The sequence below is a fragment of the Temnothorax nylanderi genome, unplaced genomic scaffold, assembly GCF_030848795.1.
Source record: "Temnothorax nylanderi isolate EJ_2023f unplaced genomic scaffold, tnyl_v1.0 TNYL_tig0387_pilon, whole genome shotgun sequence".
Classification (NCBI taxonomy): Eukaryota; Metazoa; Arthropoda; class Insecta; order Hymenoptera; family Formicidae; genus Temnothorax; species Temnothorax nylanderi.
In genome coordinates, this window is record NW_027249449.1 from 23,283 (window position 1) to 43,098 (window position 19,816).

The 19,816-nt window shown below is 38.6% G+C and overlaps 3 protein-coding genes across 3 annotated transcripts; 2 read left to right on the plus strand and 1 right to left on the minus strand.

Annotated features, from left to right (window-relative positions):
- The first annotated feature begins 740 nt into the window (after positions 1 to 740).
- On the plus strand, positions 741 to 4,264 carry LOC139782091 (uncharacterized). The gene is made up of 2 exons (XM_071721037.1): positions 741 to 885; positions 1,275 to 4,264. The coding sequence occupies exons 1-2, from the start codon at positions 741 to 743 to the stop codon at positions 4,262 to 4,264; spliced, it is 3,135 nt and encodes a 1,044-aa protein (XP_071577138.1).
- Positions 4,265 to 4,338: 74 nt separating this feature from the next.
- On the plus strand, positions 4,339 to 5,046 carry LOC139782092 (uncharacterized). Its single transcript, XM_071721038.1, has one exon. It carries the CDS (start codon positions 4,339 to 4,341, stop codon positions 5,044 to 5,046), a length of 708 nt encoding a protein of 235 aa, XP_071577139.1.
- A 21-nt stretch (positions 5,047 to 5,067) lies between these two features.
- LOC139782093 (uncharacterized) lies at positions 5,068 to 9,605 on the minus strand. Its single transcript, XM_071721039.1, has 4 exons — positions 9,237 to 9,605; positions 8,757 to 8,912; positions 5,806 to 8,658; positions 5,068 to 5,331 (listed from the first exon to the last, which is right to left on the minus strand). The coding sequence occupies exons 1-4, from the start codon at positions 9,603 to 9,605 to the stop codon at positions 5,068 to 5,070; spliced, it is 3,642 nt and encodes a 1,213-aa protein (XP_071577140.1).
- Between the last annotated feature and the right edge of the window lie 10,211 nt (positions 9,606 to 19,816).

The window sequence follows — 19,816 nt, forward strand, 5'->3', positions numbered from 1 at the left end:
GTTGTGATCGTACGTACGACGTGTGCTCTGTGAGTTCTGTTCGTAGAACTGCATACCGTGCCGCTCGCAGTGATTGAAGCTGCCAAGAGACTGTAAAGTGTAAAGAGACCGCTCACCCCAGCCAGCTCTGGTACATCAACACGACGACTCAGGCTCACACGTGCGCGAGTGCCGACCGCCACGTGTCTCAACGGCTCACGGGCGAATCACCACGAGCGAGGCAATTTATACAATTGCCTCGCGCATCAAAAGACTTCTCATTATACACCGCTCATCGTTTCTCATTAAAGACGGCTCAGACTGTGGTCTGAGTTACACAACAAATAAAGGCATAATTTGTTAACACCCTCCACGCGCGTCCTTCTCATCCCGCTACCATCGCCGGGATTAATCAGCGATTTTGCGAACATTTGGTCCTTCGAGCCGGATGCGTGGAACTTATGGTGTAACTCAGACACAGATCACGTGAAAGGGGCATGCCCTCCGCGATGTGCCACGTAGACATTGTAGCGCTGTCGCGAGTGAAAGACAGACATTCTCACGCGCGCTCGCGAGTGTTACACGAGTGTACGCGCCCTCGCGAGTGTCACATAAACAGTATCACGTGCTCAATACATGACTCTCGCTTCGCATAGCGCTTTCTCTCGCGTTCCTCGAACGTTCTCGATTCGTGCAGCATTTTACACGTGTCTCGACATTTCTCAGGTTTCTCATCGTGAACAGCTCAGGGGCGGCTCATCATGACGGATCCCGCCAAAACCGGGACGGGAGGGAAGACCTCTCCATTACTCGAGCTGCCGACCGACAAGCGCACTTCAGAGCGTCAGGCCTCACCGGTGCGGCTGTTCAACCGGCCCGCACGGAATCATCAGACGGCTCCACGGTGTACCCGTGTGACTGCTGCAACGGCACGCATTTCGTTGTGACGTGCACAAAATTTAGGGATCTCTCACCGGTCGAACGACAGAAACTTGTCATCTCACGGAGGCTCTGCTTCAATTGCCTCGGCCGCCACAACGTCCGCTCATGTAAGAGCTCACGGGGGTGCAAGAAGTGCACCAACCGACACCACACGATGCTGCATGAAGCTCATCAGGCGAACTTATCAGCGAAGCCGAGCACCAGCTCAGCTGCGGCAGCTCAATAGGAAGATGGTGCAATCGTCGCTCACTCCTCTTTGGCCCGCTCATCACACTCAACCTTATTAGCTACGGCCCTGGCTCAGATAAATTCATTTGTGACTACTCAGCGCGTACGGCTTCTCATCGATTCAGGTTCAGAACTCACCTTCGTCTCTGAATCACTCATTCGTCAGCTCAACATTCCTCGTCATCATTCTGTCATCATCATTACTGGAATTGGGGGCGAAAAGTCAACTCAAACTCGAGGAGTTGCCTCACTCCAGCTCCGCTCACTTTACTCAAGATCAGACGTCATCATTCAAGCTCACATTCTGCAGACGTTAACCAACATCTTGCCATCATTCAACGCTGCACCACAGGAATGGCCGCATCTCACCAAGTTAATCTTGGCCGATCCAGACTTTCTCACACCACGGCCAGTGGATATCATCATTGGAGCTGACTCATATGGGCAGATCATCAAGCCCAACATCATCAAACAAGATCCATTGATGCCAATTGCGCAGCTCTCAATTTTTGGATGGCTCGTTCTCGGACCTGTCGACACATCATCATCGGCATCTGCTGCAGTGCACCATGCCTCGATTCAGGAGAGAGAAGATGCTCTCGACGAGTTGCTGGCGAAATTCTGGACACAAGAAGAAGTGCCTGCAAGTAATACTCATGATCTTACGCCTGACGAGCAAAGATGTGAAGAATATTACAAGAGCACTGTTTCGCGGGACTCAACAGGTCGCTACACGGTTCGACTTCCGTTAAAATCATCACCTGATACTCTTGGGGATTCGTATCACACTGCGCATCGATGCCTGCAGGGCTTACTAAGAAGGTTCGCACGAGATGACAACTATCGACGCCTGTATCATCAGTTCATGACAGAATATCGAGAGCTCAATCACATGACGGAGGCTTCACCCGTTTCCAGCCAGCACGCGCAATATTACTTGCCACATCACGGCGTGCTCAAACCAGACAGTGCAACCACAAAATTACGTGTGGTGTTTAATGGCTCGAGTGCATCTACATCCGGCCGCTCACTCAATGATATCATGTATACGGGAGCCAAGTTGCATTTAGACGTCACAGACGTTTTGCTCTGGATTCGACAGTTTCGGCATTTAGTGGCAACTGACATCACCAAAATGTACAGGCAAATCAACGTACATAAGGATGACTGGAATTTACAACGGGTTCTCTGGATCGACAAACAACTCAAGGAAGTGGAAAATTATCTAACAACGGTCACGTATGGTACCAAGGGTGCCCCGTTCTTAGCAGTGCGAACACTGCTGCAACTGGTGAAGGATGAAGGCCATAAGTTTCCCCTTGCAGTGCCGCCACTCACTGAGGGTCGATATGTTGACGACACCTTTGGAGGCGCCGACACAGTTCAGCAGGTAAAGGAAATTGCAGTGCAACTGAAGAATTTGTGCATGGCGGGCGGTTTTCCATTATCAAAGTGGCACGCGACTCATCAAGATGTGCTCACTGCGGTTCAAGCAGAAAAGGAACAGGGCTCGCAAATTGCATTTGACGATTGCACAACCAAAATCCTCGGATTAAACTGGCTTCCTCACGAAGATTCATTCACATTCTCAACAAGGATCTCATCGCACACCACTCAGTTCACCAAACGCCTCGTTTTGTCTGAAGTGGCTCAGATATTCGATCCACTAGGCTTTGCATCACCAGTAGTGATCAAGGCGAAGATGCTCTTGCAGGAGCTATGGCTTCATAAGCTCCGATGGGATGAACCACTGCCATCCCAGCTCTCATCACGGTGGCTCACTATCAGAAAAGAACTCACCAGCTTAAGCAGAATCTCAATACCTCGATGGTATAACACATGGAGTACCTCGTCAGTGGAATTTCACGGCTTTTCTGATGCTTCTCAACTAGCAATGGCTGCAGTCGTATATATCACCGTCCGCAGCTCAAACGGCGCCACGATTTCATTGGTGTGCTCCAAAACTAAGGGAGCACCGCTCAAACGGCTCACCATCCCGAGACTTGAACTCTCCGCAGCACTGCTGCTCTCAAGGCTCATGCAATACGTTCAAGCCACCTTGAAGTTGAACGTTACAGCAATTCACCTGTGGACGGACTCTATTGTGACACTCACGTGGATCAAATCTCATGCATCGCGCTGGAAGGATTTTGTGAGAAACCGAGTTTCTCAGATTCAAGATCTCACTGCAAAGGCACACTGGAGATACGTACCTGGTACATCCAATCCAGCCGATTGCGCATCACGAGGAATGACTACTTCTCAACTTCAAAGCCACTCATTATGGTGGACGGGACCACCGTGGATACTCACACCTGAAGCATGGCCATCACAACCCGCGCTGTCGGACGAGTTGAGCTGCAGTGAGGCCCGTCCTGGCATTGCGCTACTTGCAGCGGCATCTCAGTCGGAATACCACTGGGACCTCATATATAGGTACTCAACCCTCAATAAATTATTGAAAGTAACAGCTCTCTGTTTCAGGTTTATCTCTCTCTTGAGAAAACGCCGAGCCAAGTCACTGGACTTGCACTCAGCTTTGGAGAAGGCCAGACTATTCTGGATCAAGGCTACTCAAGCGGCATACTTCACGCATGAGATCAAGATGCTCACGGCCAATTCGAGACTACCACCTACTCACGCATTCAGTCGATTGACTGCGTACATAGACGCTCAAGGGGTTATCCGAGTTGGCGGCCGCCTCAACCAATCAGCACTAGCTCAAGACAACAAACATCAGGCGATTTTACCTCGCCACTCACGGTTCTCAACTTTAATCATCGCCCACGCCCATTTGCGTACTTTACATGGAGGAACACAGCTGACATTGGCTCATGTCAGGCAACAATATTGGATCATCGGCGGACGGGCTCCGGTGAAGTCTCATATCTTACGGTGTGTCGTGTGTGCTCAGCAGAGGGGGATCCGTGCTCATCAACTGATGGGCCAACTACCTCTCTCTCGGGTTACGCCGCACGTCCGTTTGCTCATACAGGAGTCGACTATGCCGGACCGCTCACCATCAAGACATGGAAGGGACGAGGTGCGAAAACATACAAGGGATGGATCTGTGTGTTCGTCTGCTTTTCCACCTCCGCAATTCACCTCGAAGTAGTCAGTGACTACTCATCAGAAGGATTCATAGCAGCCTTCCGAAGATTTGCAGCGAGAAGGGGAATTGCTCAGACCATGTACTCGGACTGCGGGACAACTTTCATTGGAGCAGACGCCGCGCTCAAGAAAATGTTCGTCCAAGACGCTCAAGAACATCAACGGATTGCTCAAGTGTTGCAACTTGACGGCATAAGATGGGAGTTCAACCCACCAGGTGCTCCACACATGGGGGGCAAGTGGGAGGCGGTTGTAAAGTCCGTGAAGTTTCATTTGAGACGGACCATCGGGGAGACTCTACTCACGACGGAAGAACTAACAACGTTGCTTACGCAAATAGAGGCCATTCTCAACTCAAGGCCGTTGGAACCGTTGAGCGACGACCCTGAAGACGTCTCAGCGCTCACCCCAGGTCATTTTCTCATTGGAGGTCCACTCACTACCATACCCGAGCCATCTCTGATCGACCTGGCAACCTCGCGACTATCTCGGTGGCAGCTCATCCAGCAGCATGTTCAACAATTTTGGGCGCAATGGTCGGCGCATTATCTGCAACGCCAGCAGGCGATATCCAAGTGGCATCATCCTAACAACAACATCAAGGTGGGTTCTATCGTGCTGCTCACCGACGAACGCTCTCCACCGTGCAAATGGCCACTCGCAAGAGTAACGGCTTTGCACCCCGGAAAGGATGGACTTACTAGGGTGGTTACCCTCAAGACGGCCACCACGATGCTCACCCGGCCAATTGCCAAGCTTGCCGTATTACCCATTTCATCAGGATAAAGGATCACGAGTAAGGAATCATCAACAAGGTTGCTGATGGCGGGCGGAATGTTCGAGATTACGCTCGCGTTGCGCCATCTCATCAGATGGCAGCATCGATCGGGTATCGACAGGCCGGATCGACGCGGCAGCTTGCGCAAGCACGGGCGCGCTCATCGCGAGCTTCTCCCTCGCCTCAGAGAGAAACATGTCCGCGTTGTGATCGTACGTACGACGTGTGCTCTGTGAGTTCTGTTCGTAGAACTGCATACCGTGCCGCTCGCAGTGATTGAAGCTGCCAAGAGACTGTAAAGTGTAAAGAGACCGCTCACCCCAGCCAGCTCTGGTACATCAACACGACGACTCAGGCTCACACGTGCGCGAGTGCCGACCGCCACGTGTCTCAACGGCTCACGGGCGAATCACCACGAGCGAGGCAATTTATACAATTGCCTCGCGCATCAAAAGACTTCTCATTATACACCGCTCATCGTTTCTCATTAAAGACGGCTCAGACTGTGGTCTGAGTTACACAACAAATAAAGGCATAATTTGTTAACACCCTCCACGCGCGTCCTTCTCATCCCGCTACCATCGCCGGGATTAATCAGCGATTTTGCGAACACATATATTTGGAAAAACTTTATTCACAATTTCTTGAACCGAGGACACCAATGTGCAAAAATCTTTTGGAAATGAAATTAAATTTGTTTTTGAATCAGTCAAGAATTTTCCATCACCAAGACGCAACAATTCATGCGCAAAGTTATGTGCACTTACATTTCCCTGTATATAAACTCGCATATTTGTCGTCAATTTCATTTTCTGTATGTGTTTCCAAAGATACGATTCTTTAAGGCATGCATTCAATTCGTCCGCTGGTGTCGAACGCGGAATAACTGGCAATGTTTGGCGAAAATCTCCCGCTAAAACTACAATAGCTCCTCCCATTAACCGCTTATTTCCTCTTATATCTTGCAGAGTTCGATCAAGTGCTTCAAAAGCTCTCTTATGTGCCATAGTACACTCATCCCACACAATTACTTTACACATTTTTAATACCTGTGCTTGTCCAGAACTCTTGCTAATATTACAAATTGGAGTTTCTGAGTTTGCAAGATTCAAAGGTAATTTTAATGCTGAATGTGCTGTTCTACCTCCATCCAATAATGTTGATGCAATTCCAGATGATGCTACTGCAAGACCAATTTCATTTTGCTTTCTTATTTCAGCAAGCAGCAAATTAATCATAAATGTTTTTCCTGTCCCTCCTGGTGCATCAATGAAAAAAATTCCACCTTTCCCATTTGTAATTTTATCTAGAATTGCATTATATGCCAATCTTTGATCATCAACCAAAAGTGGTTTATTATTTTCCACAAATTTTTCCAATTCATCAATATTGTAATTTTTTTCTCGCAAAATGTCCCTATTAAGTCCCTCATATCCACTTCGCATAGGTGCTTCTACTCCTAATTGATGTAAATTTTTTTCATTTATTGATATACATTTATCTTCAATTAATATGAGAGCTTGATTAAATATTTCAGATGTAAAATTCAAAATGATGGAATTAACTCTGCGCGCTTCTCTTAGAATATCTTCACTCATGCTTTCTTTATATGTCTCCCACAGACTATTTGGATTTGAGGGCCCGCAAGTTGTTATTATAATTGCAAAAAGATTTCGTAGTTGACCTGGAAAGCATGTGAGAGAAGCTTCAAACAATGTTGTTTCCCAATGTTTATTATTCTCAAGTAAACCATGCTTTTGACACGCTTCTCTATATGTTTGACATACTTCTCCGTTAACAGTTTTCAATGATATAAAAGAAGTCGGTCCTCTGATTGTGTGAAGCAACAATCTTAGATAATAGCATTCAGCATTATTTGGGTGAATCGTATACACACGTCCTAAAGCTTCTGTTGCATACACATTATATCCTGGTACTCGCGCACCTTGTTTCCTCTTGCAGAACATTTTTTTACATGTATTCCAAGTATAATATTTTGGTACTTCTGAATATAACAATGTTCTCGCAAAAGAATCTTGTTGACACAAAAGAAAGAAGCCTGTCAATGTTGTATTTGGTGGTTGCATTGATCTTTCTTTAGCGTTATTTTCCGTAAAATAAACTCGTTGTCCATTTTCTAGATGAACACTTAAATGGACAACAGTTGGATAACGGTCGTGAATTGAAAAATTCAGAATACGCCAAACTGCTTCATTACTGCTGATATACCTCCCCATCTGATATTGTGTAATTTCATCTATTGTCGTTTTATCTTTCGCAAATCCAAAAACTGCCATATCACTGCCTTTATTAACATATTTACAAATGTATTTAATGGACTTTACTGAATTACAGTATTCAACGTTGATATGGGCTTGAAATATTTTTGAAAGCAGAGGAGTATAAGGTACAACCCATCTGTTATCTACCTCAATTTGTCTATACTGATTGTTTCTCTTAAATTTGATAACCGCAGAGTATCCTCCTTCTCCTGGTTTTCGTCTTTTATAAAGAGGGTAGACATCATTTCCAGTTTGAGTTTCCTGTTTCAGTTCGCGAGGGTACTTTTTTGTACATTGTCCTTCGTTCATGCAAGGAGAATTACGATTCAGTGGTCCACACGGTCCATGAATCATATTCTTAGTAATAATTTCAAAAAGTATAGGATCTTCCTCTGGATTCGGAAGCTCCGCCGAAATAACGCTATCAATTTGATTTGAACGAATTTTGTCCTTAAGCCATATTAAGATATGAGCATGTGGAAGGCCTCTTTTTTGCCACTCGATTGAGTACATCCAACAGCGAATTTCCCCATAAATTTCACTTTTAGTTATTAAATACATTAGTTTTGTTAATTTTTGCTTAAAAACTCTTGCTATTAAATCATGCCGATCAGTTGATGCTTGACCATTCAAAAGCTCTTCTTTAATTTCAGACCAAGCTGGATTACATGTAAATGTAATAAAGAGATCAGGACGCCCATATGTTCTAACATATGTCATTGCATCTTGAGCATATTCATGCATATGTCTTGGACTTCCTGTAAATGTAGCCGGTAATATAACAATTTGTCCAATATCTGCAACATTTCCATCATTTACGACAGCATCACGTAAATGAATATAATTATCCACTCGAAGTTTTTTTTGGTTTAACCGAATATAAAGAAGACGTTCACTCTCAATTTTGGCGTACATATCAACAATAAATTGTTGAAAAAGCTGGCGACATTCTAAAATATGGTTTGCTAAACCAAGTCTTATCATTATTCGATATGCATAAAAATCCTTAGCACTTATTTTTTTATTCGTAGTTCTACCAGTGCTAGGGTCAATTTGCATTATATTTAAGTGATATCCATCCTCACCTTGCCAAAATATTAATGGATACTGAAGAGCATCATATGATCTATGTGTTTCTGAAATACGTTGTAAAATTTCGCTCCTTCTATGAATAATTATATCTCGCCTATCATATTTATTTCCAACTATTACAACTGCCACTTCATTAATAGTTGGAGCATTGAAACGACGTTCATGTTCGCCAACTGGTCTCTTGTCTGCTCGTATTATAACTTTGTATTCATCCGTAGGCATTCTGTCCAATGCCGTTTTAAATATCTTTATTAAATTATTATTTGATGCAATAATCTCTGCATTATTAAAACAATATTCCGCCTTATTCCTGTAATGTTTTCACAACGTTGATCGACTTCTACTTGTTCATCACCCATAAAATAAATTTGTAAAAACTTCGGATTCTCATTAGGATAAGGAAGTATTGATCCTGCTCTGTGATAAATTTGGCCTTGCACTTTAAATGTAGGCATAAAGCCAGTTTCTCCAACTGTTACAGTTGCTCCGAAAGATGTCATCTGAAAGCATGAATTATATCTCCTTATGTTTTGTAAGAAATGTTTTGATTCTGACGAAATTCCTGACATAAACATAAAAAGTGTGTCGGGTGGCTGATTTAAAAGCGGTAACTTAACTTTTCCATTCGAACAACACATTCCAGATGCTTCAGTTTTAAACTTTTTTGCTTGACAATAATCACATATTACATCCATTTTTCCAATTATTACTCTTGGATGAAATTGATATTCGTAATTTGGATCATAACTAAATGCCTCTAATTTCAAATCGGACCGCATAAATATTTTCCTTGATTGAACATGTCGTAACCGATCTTTTTCTACTCGAATTTCACGCTGTTGAGTCGTCTCCTCTGCCCTCGACTCGGCATTTCTTTTTCGATTTTCTTCAAGTCGGGCTTCAAGCTGTTGAGTCGTCTCCTCTGCTCTCGACTCGGCATTTCTTTTTCGATTTTCCTCAAGTCGGGCTTCAAGCTGTTGAGTCGTCTCCGCTGCCCTCGACTCGGCATTTCTTTTTCGATTTTCCTCAAGTCGGGCTTCAAGCTGTTGAGTCGTCTCCACTGCCCTCGACTCGGCATTTCTTTTTCGATTTTCCTCAAGTCGGGCTTCACGCTGTTGAGTCGTCTCCGATGCCCTCGACTCGGCATTTCTTTTTCGATTTTCCTCAAGTCGAGCTTCACGCTGTTGAGTCATCTCTGCTTCTCTTAATAATTTAATTTTCTTAGATTTTAAACTGATTTGTCCAATAGATTTTCTCTTTTTTGGAGGCATTCTAAAATTATTTTTTTAAGATTTTATTCTATAAGATATAATCCTTTAAGAGAGATAAAATTGATAATTCAAATTTAGAAGAAAAATCGTTCCCTAAAAAATTATAATTACTTATCTATTTCAAAATATTACGTTGCTCGCTCGCGTGCTTTCCCTCACGTTCAATCGAACTTTCGCAACAGGCATTACAAAAAATATTGTAAGTATATGTTATTTACGGAAAACGACGTTTTACTTATCTATTTCAAAATATTGCGTGCGTTGCTCGCTCGCGTGCTTTCCCTCACGTTCCCAATATCCGCTCTTCCCGACTCTTCCGTACTCACAAAAATTATTAACACACACAGATTCACAATTTAGAACCATTACAATTAATATTTGCAATTAATATCACTGACTCACATTTTAAAACTGATTATATTTGCAATTTCAATACTACTCACGTTATATTCGTTTAACTTGAAGTTTCAGCTTTGTAACAAACTTAAACAAAATTCATGCGAGACAAAACGTCAATACGAAATTCATGCGAAACAAAACGTCAATTCGTAACGGTATTCACTGAATACTATTTCTTATTTGAATTTAATTTCAATCTCAAATAGAATTTTCACAACAGGCATTACAAAAAATATTGTAAGTATGTGGTATTTGCGGAAGACAACGTTTTATATACAAATTCTTTAAAATTCAGTCAATTATTTCCCGAAAAATTGATCTTTAAAATTCGGTCAATTATTTCCCGAAAAATTGAAAAAATTTCGGATACCGATTCCCAAAAAGATCGGTAACGAAAAACTATAATCTATCCAAAAAATTCTACCCCTATTTTATACTTTCATCGGTCAATTATTTCCCAAAAAATTGAAAAAATTTCGGATACCGGTTTCCCAAAAGATCGGTAACGAAAAATTATACACTTTACGACACCCAGCGGGAAATTCTACCTCTGATTCATATACAATTCTTTAAAATTCGGTCAATTATTTCCCGAAAAATTAGAAAAATTTCGGATATCGATTCCCAAAAAGATCGGTAACGAAAAACTATACAGTTTATAACACTCCCCGGGAAATTCTACCCCTGTTTTATATACAATTCTTTAAAATTCGGTCAATTATTTCCCGAAAAATTAGAAAAATTTCGGATACCGATTTCCAAAAAGATCAGTAACAAAAAACTATACACTCTATAACACTCCCCGGAAAATTCTACCTCTATTTTATATACTTTTGGTAAAAATTCGGTCGAATAGTTCAAGAGTGTATAAAGAACATACATACATACATACATACATACATACAGACATTCTATTTTATATATATAGATAGATATTTTGGAACATTATATAAATATTCTGGAAAACATTAATAAAAACTTTTTAGAAATTTTTCTGCAATATTTATAGAATATTTCGTGAGATTTTCTTGAAGTATCTACAATGGCTGGATTCGGGGAGCGTGCTATTAGCGCTATTTGCTTATTCTATCCTTGTTTTACACCTGATGAGCGATAAAGATAGAATGATGCAATAGCGCTAATAGCGCGCTCCCCGAACGCAGCCAATATGTTATGCATATTTCAAGAATATTTTATGAATATTCTGCAAACGTTTGCGCATATTCAATCCCAGAACCTCCATAACGATCGAGATAATAAGAAAACAAATATGATAAGTATTTGTCAACCGTAGAAATCAACATTAATAAAAATTTTTTGGAATAAATATGATTATTTCAATGGAGTATCTGCACAAGCAGGTATGTATCTATACATGTAGAAAGTTGCCACTGGTCTCCCGTAAAATTTGATAAAAATTTAGTATCTACGTTAATCGTCGTGATTACTGTAAGCGATTTACCACAGTCTCCCCTCTAACTTCGGACATACTCATACAGCACAAAATGTTTTTAAAAAATATTTTTGAATATTTCTATAAAAATATTACAAGAAATATTTTAAAATGTTTTTAGGAATATTTTAAAATGTTTTTAGGAATATTTTAAAAAAGTTAAAAAACCTTTTGTGATAACATTTTTAAGAATATTTTAAAAATCTTTTAAAAATATTTATAAAAATGTTCTTTTTTATCACCCAGACAATATTTTCTTAAATATTTGAAATATTAATTTAAATATTTTTGAAATATTAATTTAAATCTACATATTTATTGTTTTATAATTTTGTTCCAAAATATTTAAAAATATTTTAAATTTATTATTGGTTCCATAATTTTTTTTAAATATTTTTAAAATATTATGAAATATTCTTAATTAAAAGATGCATAGTAGCGCATCTTTCCGTGCTAGTTTGGAACGGCGCCGCTAGGCGGCGCATGATGGTAAGACTAACTCGTAAGTAAATTTCAGTTGAGGGCTAATATAAGCAGGTCTCTGGCGAAGCAAGAGTATGACATTCGCAAGATATGTATATTTTTCAAATATCAAGATGTACCTATATTATTTTACAGATATTAAAAAAATCTTTCAAACATGAAACACACAATTATTGCTGATTGAATTAAACATATTTTATTTTTTAAAGTAATATTTCTAAAAATATTCTCGAATAATCTACAAATGTTTGTAAATATTCCCAAATATATTAAGAAAAATGTCTGTATTCCAAGTTGTTTTAATAAATTCACAAATATTCACAAATATCCTATAATTGTTTTATAAATGTATACAAAATATGCGATACCCCATTTTTAATGTTCCTTAAATAATCTATAAATGTTCCATAAATATATTTTGCATATATAAAAAAATTATGGATTATGCGGAAATATTTATAAAACATTTGTAGATTATTCGAGAATATTTACAGAAATTTCTAAGGACATTCAAAGCGGGACATTACACGTTCTTTGCACATTTATAGATCATTTATAGAAAATTCATGAATATTTTAAAGAATATTTATAGAACATTCATGGAATATTTCATGCTGTATGGGATTAATCAAATTTAAAAGAATTATATTATAAAATAGACGTAGGAAAGAGTGAAAAATATAATCGAATTAGTAAAAAATTAATAAAAAATAATAAAACAGTGCGCAAATTAGAATTTTGCACATTGCCGCTACATGGACCTTTACCGAGGAACAAGAGTATCCCCCCAGGATCCATGAGGATTTCCCCCACGTTAAAAAAAAGATGGAAATATAGTAAAAGAAAATATAGTAAAAACATTTAGTATGTTTTACTTTTCAAAAATTTTTAAACTAAAGAAAACAAACACAAATTTGCAAATTAAATACTTGCATATTGCTTCCACATCATTTTATTTAGCTTATAAAGTTTCCTAGACTAAAGGCAATTCATTATATGCTAATAATTTGAGAAATTTCTTATAGAGAAAAATTTATGAGCTAAAAAAACGGGGTACTGAGGTAAAACGGGGTACCCCCTTTATTCCCCCCCCCCCCACGTGGCGCTATCCATCGGATTTCTTTGAAATTTTATTATTCGACAATAAGCCATTGTTTTGACAGTCACTGGCTTCATTGTGATGAGTGGTTCCATCATTTTCAAAGTTATGTCCAGTTTGAACACCGTATTAGAATATTGCGACATCATATTTGCTGTTTCAACTAGAAACGTGAGTAAGTATTATTTTGAACTCTTTGTTACACTATCCTGCAGCATGGTTTGTTGAGTTCCCAAAACAGTAGATGTTTTTATTTTCAATGTGTGCACAAGTTTTGCGTTATTAAATGATGAAACCTAAATGTTGCTTCGGCGCAAAACGGGGTGGGGCATAACTACCCTCAGTACCGGGGTACGACTCAGGAAGGATCCAGCGACAGCGAAGTTGTTAAAGATGACCAGTGCCTCTACTGCCGTGATTATTCCGACGAAGGCTGGATTCGTTGCGCCGCTTGTGCGCGATGGGCACATAACTCTTGCGCAAGAATTGACGATGAAGATGAAGACATTGTTTATATCTGTGTTTTGTGTAAAAATAAATAATTATGGAATATATACGTTTGTCTCAACTAACAATAAACATTTTGTTCCTTTACTTGGACGGTTCAATTTTGAAATTAAATATTTAGGACGAGTAAATGGAGGTACCCCATTTTACCCCGCCATTTTATGGGGCAAAACGGGGCAAAAGACACTTTTTCAAATATTGCTTTCTGAAACAATTATTCGTACATGTTTGTTAGTTTCAACCATTGTCATATGTAAAGAAGGGTTCAATGAAGGGATTCGTGCAGAAAAGAATGGATGTTTTTTTTATATTTAATAATTATTCTATGTGGTTAAACATTAAGTACCCCGTTTTGCCCCACCTGCCCCTAATAATAAAGAAACTACAATAAAGAAACATTATTTAAAAAATCAAACGTTACTAATTTATCTTATTCACTTGATGCAAATTTTGGGGTATAATTGTTTTTGTAGCAAGAAAAACAATTAAAATTATATGACAAAATTAGATCAAAAATTTTTTCAATAAAGATTGTGTATGGAGCACGTATACCTGGCGCATTTTATTAACTTTAAAAAAAAAGTATGTTTTGTACGGATATTTCTTCTTTTTTATAATTACTCCATGAAAATATAAAACCTTTGATATATTAATTTGTAAATAAAAGGACGTACAGAAGCAATGGTATTGTTCTGCAGAAGGATTTGTATCATAACCCGTTGAACTTGAAATGTTCGGTCTGCATCGAAATGGTGCAATTAGAAATGGAATTATTTAAAATATTAACGTTATAAATTATTCATTTGCAGAAGAGTATAAATATTTCAATAGTAAGATATCATTATATTGTATGCTGTAGACAAAACAAATAAGTACCCATCACATGCCCTTGTTTCCTTTCTCGATTGTTCATATGTTTGAGGATCCAAATCAACTGTTTCCTGACTTTGACATTTTGAGGTAGGATTCGTATTATAACCCGTTGAAATTGAAGTGCTTGATCTGCATTGAAATGCAGAGTAATTAAAAATGGAAAATATGTAAATGGAATTATTTAAAACATTAACGTAAATTATTCTTTTGCAAAAGAGTAAATATTTAAATATCAAGATATCATTATATTGTATGTAGAATGACCCATCGAATCGACGTCTAATTGACGTCGAAATTATCGATATTACATCATATCGAAATAATACTCAAAATTTGAAGCTTATTTCGATGTTTGTGCTTTATAACATTTTTTAAAAGAAGAGATTATATTTGTGACACACATTCTCATCGCGCCAGACTTTAAACAGGCAAATTATATATTTTCTATTAAGACATCGATATTTCATCATTTTGATATCGATTCGAAGCTATTCGCCTGTCAAATATAATAACATTGCCATTATATAGAATGCAATATGAATAAAAAATTATATTGTATTGGCAGACATGGATAATGTAAACATGTAAAGATTTTATGATTTGAGCATGATAATTGCGTTACAAAATTAATTCTTTTAGGCTTTCATTTCCATTAAATAGGTACTTTATAACTGTAAAAGTCACAACAAAATTCCTGTTTGTAATTTGACAATTGTTTTAAAAATTGAAATATTATACAATAGGTACATTAAGTACTACATTCGCTTATTTATTAAACAAGAAGTTAAATTAAGCAACTAATTAAATATTAATATGAAATGTTAATACAATAAGATATTTGTATTTACATTTATTTACATAGTATATACATAGAAATAAATAGTTATTGGTTACAATTTTTAATTTTTGTAAAAAAAAAAAAATACGTTTATTGACTCCCCTCAGGGTTGCAAGGCGTTTTGTAGGGACGTTCCCAACCCTTTATTCAATTCTCATTCAATACTACTCTTCTCTTCTCATTAACCCTTTGGACCAACGGCTTAACGTCTCTTTCCGAAAGACGGAGCCCAGTTTGCTCCGCACAAGAGCCTATCTGCTTGCACGGAGGGCGCAGCTTTCGGAAAAAACATTCCATGTTTACATGGCTCTAGTGGACTCGAACCTGGTTCTTCAGATTACGAGTCTGGCGCTCTACCACTAGACCACACTGCCGCCCTAATTAAATTTGTATTTATATTTTAATAAAAAATGAAACATATAAATCTTTTTTGCATTATAGGGGGAAGTGGGGCACATTGATACGATTTTTTTCAAGAGTTAAATAAATAACTTTGCAGATAGATTAAGATAAATGTAATAGATTAAATTTAAAGGCTTTTCCTTCTACTTACGTGTTTTGATTGCCTTTTTGCTGTCGGTTAATAATAAGAAATGTTATAACATTTTTTGTAAAAAATGAAATTCGTATCAATGTGCCTCATATGCGGGGTACAATGATACGGGCATGAGGCACTGATTCTCAGTGATCTATATTAATATTATTCAGAAATAAATTGGATTATTATTAAAACAAGTTATGTTTATTGTATATAGAGATATAGAGATATTTATTTATACGGAATTAACAATTTTACGGCATCTTCATCAATATAGACCCTATCGGTCTTTTTTTGGTACGTTCTTACCATTTTCGTCTAAAATAAAATAAAAATATCTTACTTAATACTATAAACTACATAGATACATATTGATATGTATCAAAGTGCTCCACGAGTCAGTGTACGAATCTGCCCCACAGCGTCATACATAATAAAATATATTCTCAGCCGAAAATAATACAAAGTCATGTCAATATTTTCGACAAATTAGTAAGAGATATACTGTTTCTTACTTTTGACGAATTATTTATTTAGTATTAATCAGATTAATGTGAAAAATCACGTTTCAAAGACTTTTGAAAATATTTACCTGAGAGTACGCAAAACACGTTTATACCTGTCATTCATCAAGTGGCTACTGCTCGCGAGAAAAATGGTTAGGTTATTCGTGTATCATAACGCCATATATGCATGAATACGTGACCTTCTTAGATGTTTCTCATGCAGAGATATGATGACTGTATCAATGTTCCTGCTGTATCAATGGTCACCATTTCCCCCTATGTCGAAATAAAATTATATTTCTAAGTTTTGCTTCTCATGTTATAAAATTTTCAATATTTAATATTGATCATCAAATATTCAATAATATTTGATAAAATATTGAAGACTAGATTTGTAATGTAATAGTTGTTTAATTTTATTAGTGTATATTTAATTATATATAGTGTAAATTAATTTCATATATAAACCAATTTTTAGAAATGCGTTGTTTGAATTGCATATATTCATTTACTAACGGAAGAACAACAAAAAAGATAATTTTCGATATATTTTACGAATATACTATTGAACAACAAGTAGTGGAATGTGAATATATTCATTTATTTTAATGTATAATAAAAAAAAGTTTATATGTTTTCTCGCTTCTGATAATCTACTTCAATATAGGGCCAATTTCATAGTCTTCGATTAACTTAATCCTCCGATTAAAACTTACTCTTCAATCGGAGACGATAAAATCGGCCCATAGCTGCAGTGAAAAAATAATATTTAATATCGAGTCGAAATCGATTTATTCTGAGTAAAAAAGTCATCTAAAGTTGTGACATAAATCAATCGAAATCGATGAATATTTCAATTACTTTTCGATATATGTTTTCGACATCAATTAGACGTCGATTCGATGGGTCATTTCTCGCTGGGTTTATGATCAAAATTGCAAGCAAATATTATATGGATGACCTGATAAAACTTTTGTCCGTTCAATTTTCTTTAGCTATTGATTGTTTCATCATTACATTCATTTTATAATTTTTAGTAATTTAATAATCTTTTGAATGTACACTTACTCATCTCAACTCTGAATTCTTGTGGAATGTCTTTCTAAATGTTGTCGTAAAGGTGCTATATTTGTTAAGAAAGACAATGTTGTGCAACAATCTTTACATTTTGCCTTACACCCCGGTAACCTCCGAGTAATATTGCCTTAAGTCATCAGGTAGTTTAAAAGTGTCATCATTGAGAGATATTCCATGTTTTTTTAATAAGTGTAGGGGAGACCGGGGCTAAACCGCCAACGGGGTTGAACCGCCAAATCAAATATCTCGGAACCTGTATATTGGGCGAACTCGCTATTAACATTGTAAACGCTGCTTATGGTACCCATGTGACCAACGGAGTTTCGGCAGGTTACCTGCCGTGTTATGATTTTTACGAGGGCAAACGTGTTTTCGGAAGGTGAAAGTGAAATTTTCTGCGCGTGGAAATATTGTAATATCTGCAATAATATTTGCTCTCCAAATCTCGAGGTACGTGATTATAAAGAGTAATGCATGCTGAACACGAATCCAGTGTAGTTTTTTCATTATCGTTGATGTCTAATATTTCGTGGGCGATCAAACCTGAAACTTATGTTTGGGGCTTATCCGCCAGTAAGCACCCGGGGCTGGTCCGCCAGTCTCGTCACTGTGGCGCGCCGGGCGCACGACTTCAGCTTACGGCGATTTTAGGTTAGGTTACCCTCGAGCGTGATTCTGTCTTCCCTTGCACGTGCGTCAGTTTGTGTAGGAGGGAAATGGTACGCACGTATCGTCGCAAAATGGGTGTTTTGGCCGACCGAAAAGATGGCGGACCGTTGTTTTCGAGATCGCTCACGCTCACGGCACGTCGGCGAGGTACGGCGAGGCACGGCACGGCTCTGAGATCCCGCGATTTCCGCGCGAGAGTTGACATGCCGCGCGCGCGGTAGATCGTCCCGACTCCCGGCCGCGGTAAATCGTCGTTGTTGGTTGTTGTGTCAGTGACAGTCGCGCGTGCGACCGCATCGTCCAGCGTTCGCCGCATCGTCTCGGCGTCATTGTCGCCGCCGTTGTAGTGGTGGTGGTGTCGGTGGTGGTCATCGTCGTCGTGGTCGTGGCTGTTGTCGTCGTGGTGGTCGTGGCCGTCGTCGTCGTGGTGGTCGTGGCCGTCGTCGTCGTGGTGGTCATGGCCGTCGTCGTCGTCGTCGTCGGCGCGTCGAGGAATCGGCGCGAGGACGCCGTCGAGTCGGTAAAATGGTCGCGCTCCACCGCGAGCTTTTCTAACCCCCCTGTCGCTATTTATCGCTCCCCCGCGAGAAACGCGGCTTTGTTAGGTTGCTCGAGAGTCCGCGCTGATCCTATGGCACCGGAACGCCGTCACGCGTATTCCCCGTGGTTGCCCGCGTTGACAATGTGACGTGCCGTTGGGGAGTTTACGATTTGGTTAACCTCTGTATTCACGTGCCTAAATTGTTTTATGGAATAGGTAAAACAATTATTTTTTAATAATGTTTTGCATAAAAATTTTAAATAAATTTTTATATTTTTCTCTTAAAAAACAATTATTAAAATGTATCCTATCATTTTTCAGGATTAGATGTACGTATATGTATTGAAAATGCAGTGTGGCGGATTAGCCCGGGGGGTGGCGGTTCAACCCCGGCATTTTTTAGATTTCAATTTTTCCACCGTTGTCGTTTTTGCTCTATACCGGTTAAACAAAGCAACATAGATAAAAATTTCCTATATAAATTTTGTAGCTAAAGGTTCACTCTTTACAGTGGTATACCACATTTAACTAAAATTATTTATTTTGTTGTTAAAAATCGGCACCAAAAAAAAACTGGCGGTTTAGCCCCGGTCTTCCCTACTCTCATTATTTTTGTGCGTCTTGTTGGATTAGGTGTTTTAATTTCTTTTTTACAGATCGTGCACTTTACCAGCGAAGGTTTCAATTCCTTGAAATAATTCCACAACTTTCTGCGTTTTCCTTTCGGTGTCGTCCTGTAATACAGATTGTCTGATACTAAATGTGATACAGTTATCGCCTCAATAAGCAAAAAGAGGCATGGTTTATTTAATGGAATAATGTACGTTTATGTGGATAATTCAAATTTACCAGATCGCGTACAGATCTTTAAACTTACTTTTTTCCAAGAAAGATAAAAAAACGCGCCAAGTGTACGTGTTCCATACAAAATTTGTATTAAAAAATATTTTTATTTTATTTGATCTTATAATTTTATTTGTATTTTTTCCTACGTAAACAATGATGTCAGAAGGTTTCCGCTTAGTGAATATGATAAATTAGTAACATTTGTTTAATGATTATACTTGTTGTGTACCTGTTCTATTTTAGGACAAATACACAATTTCTTTCGTTTTGTTTTATTATTTAAATTCTCACAGAAAAACACTTG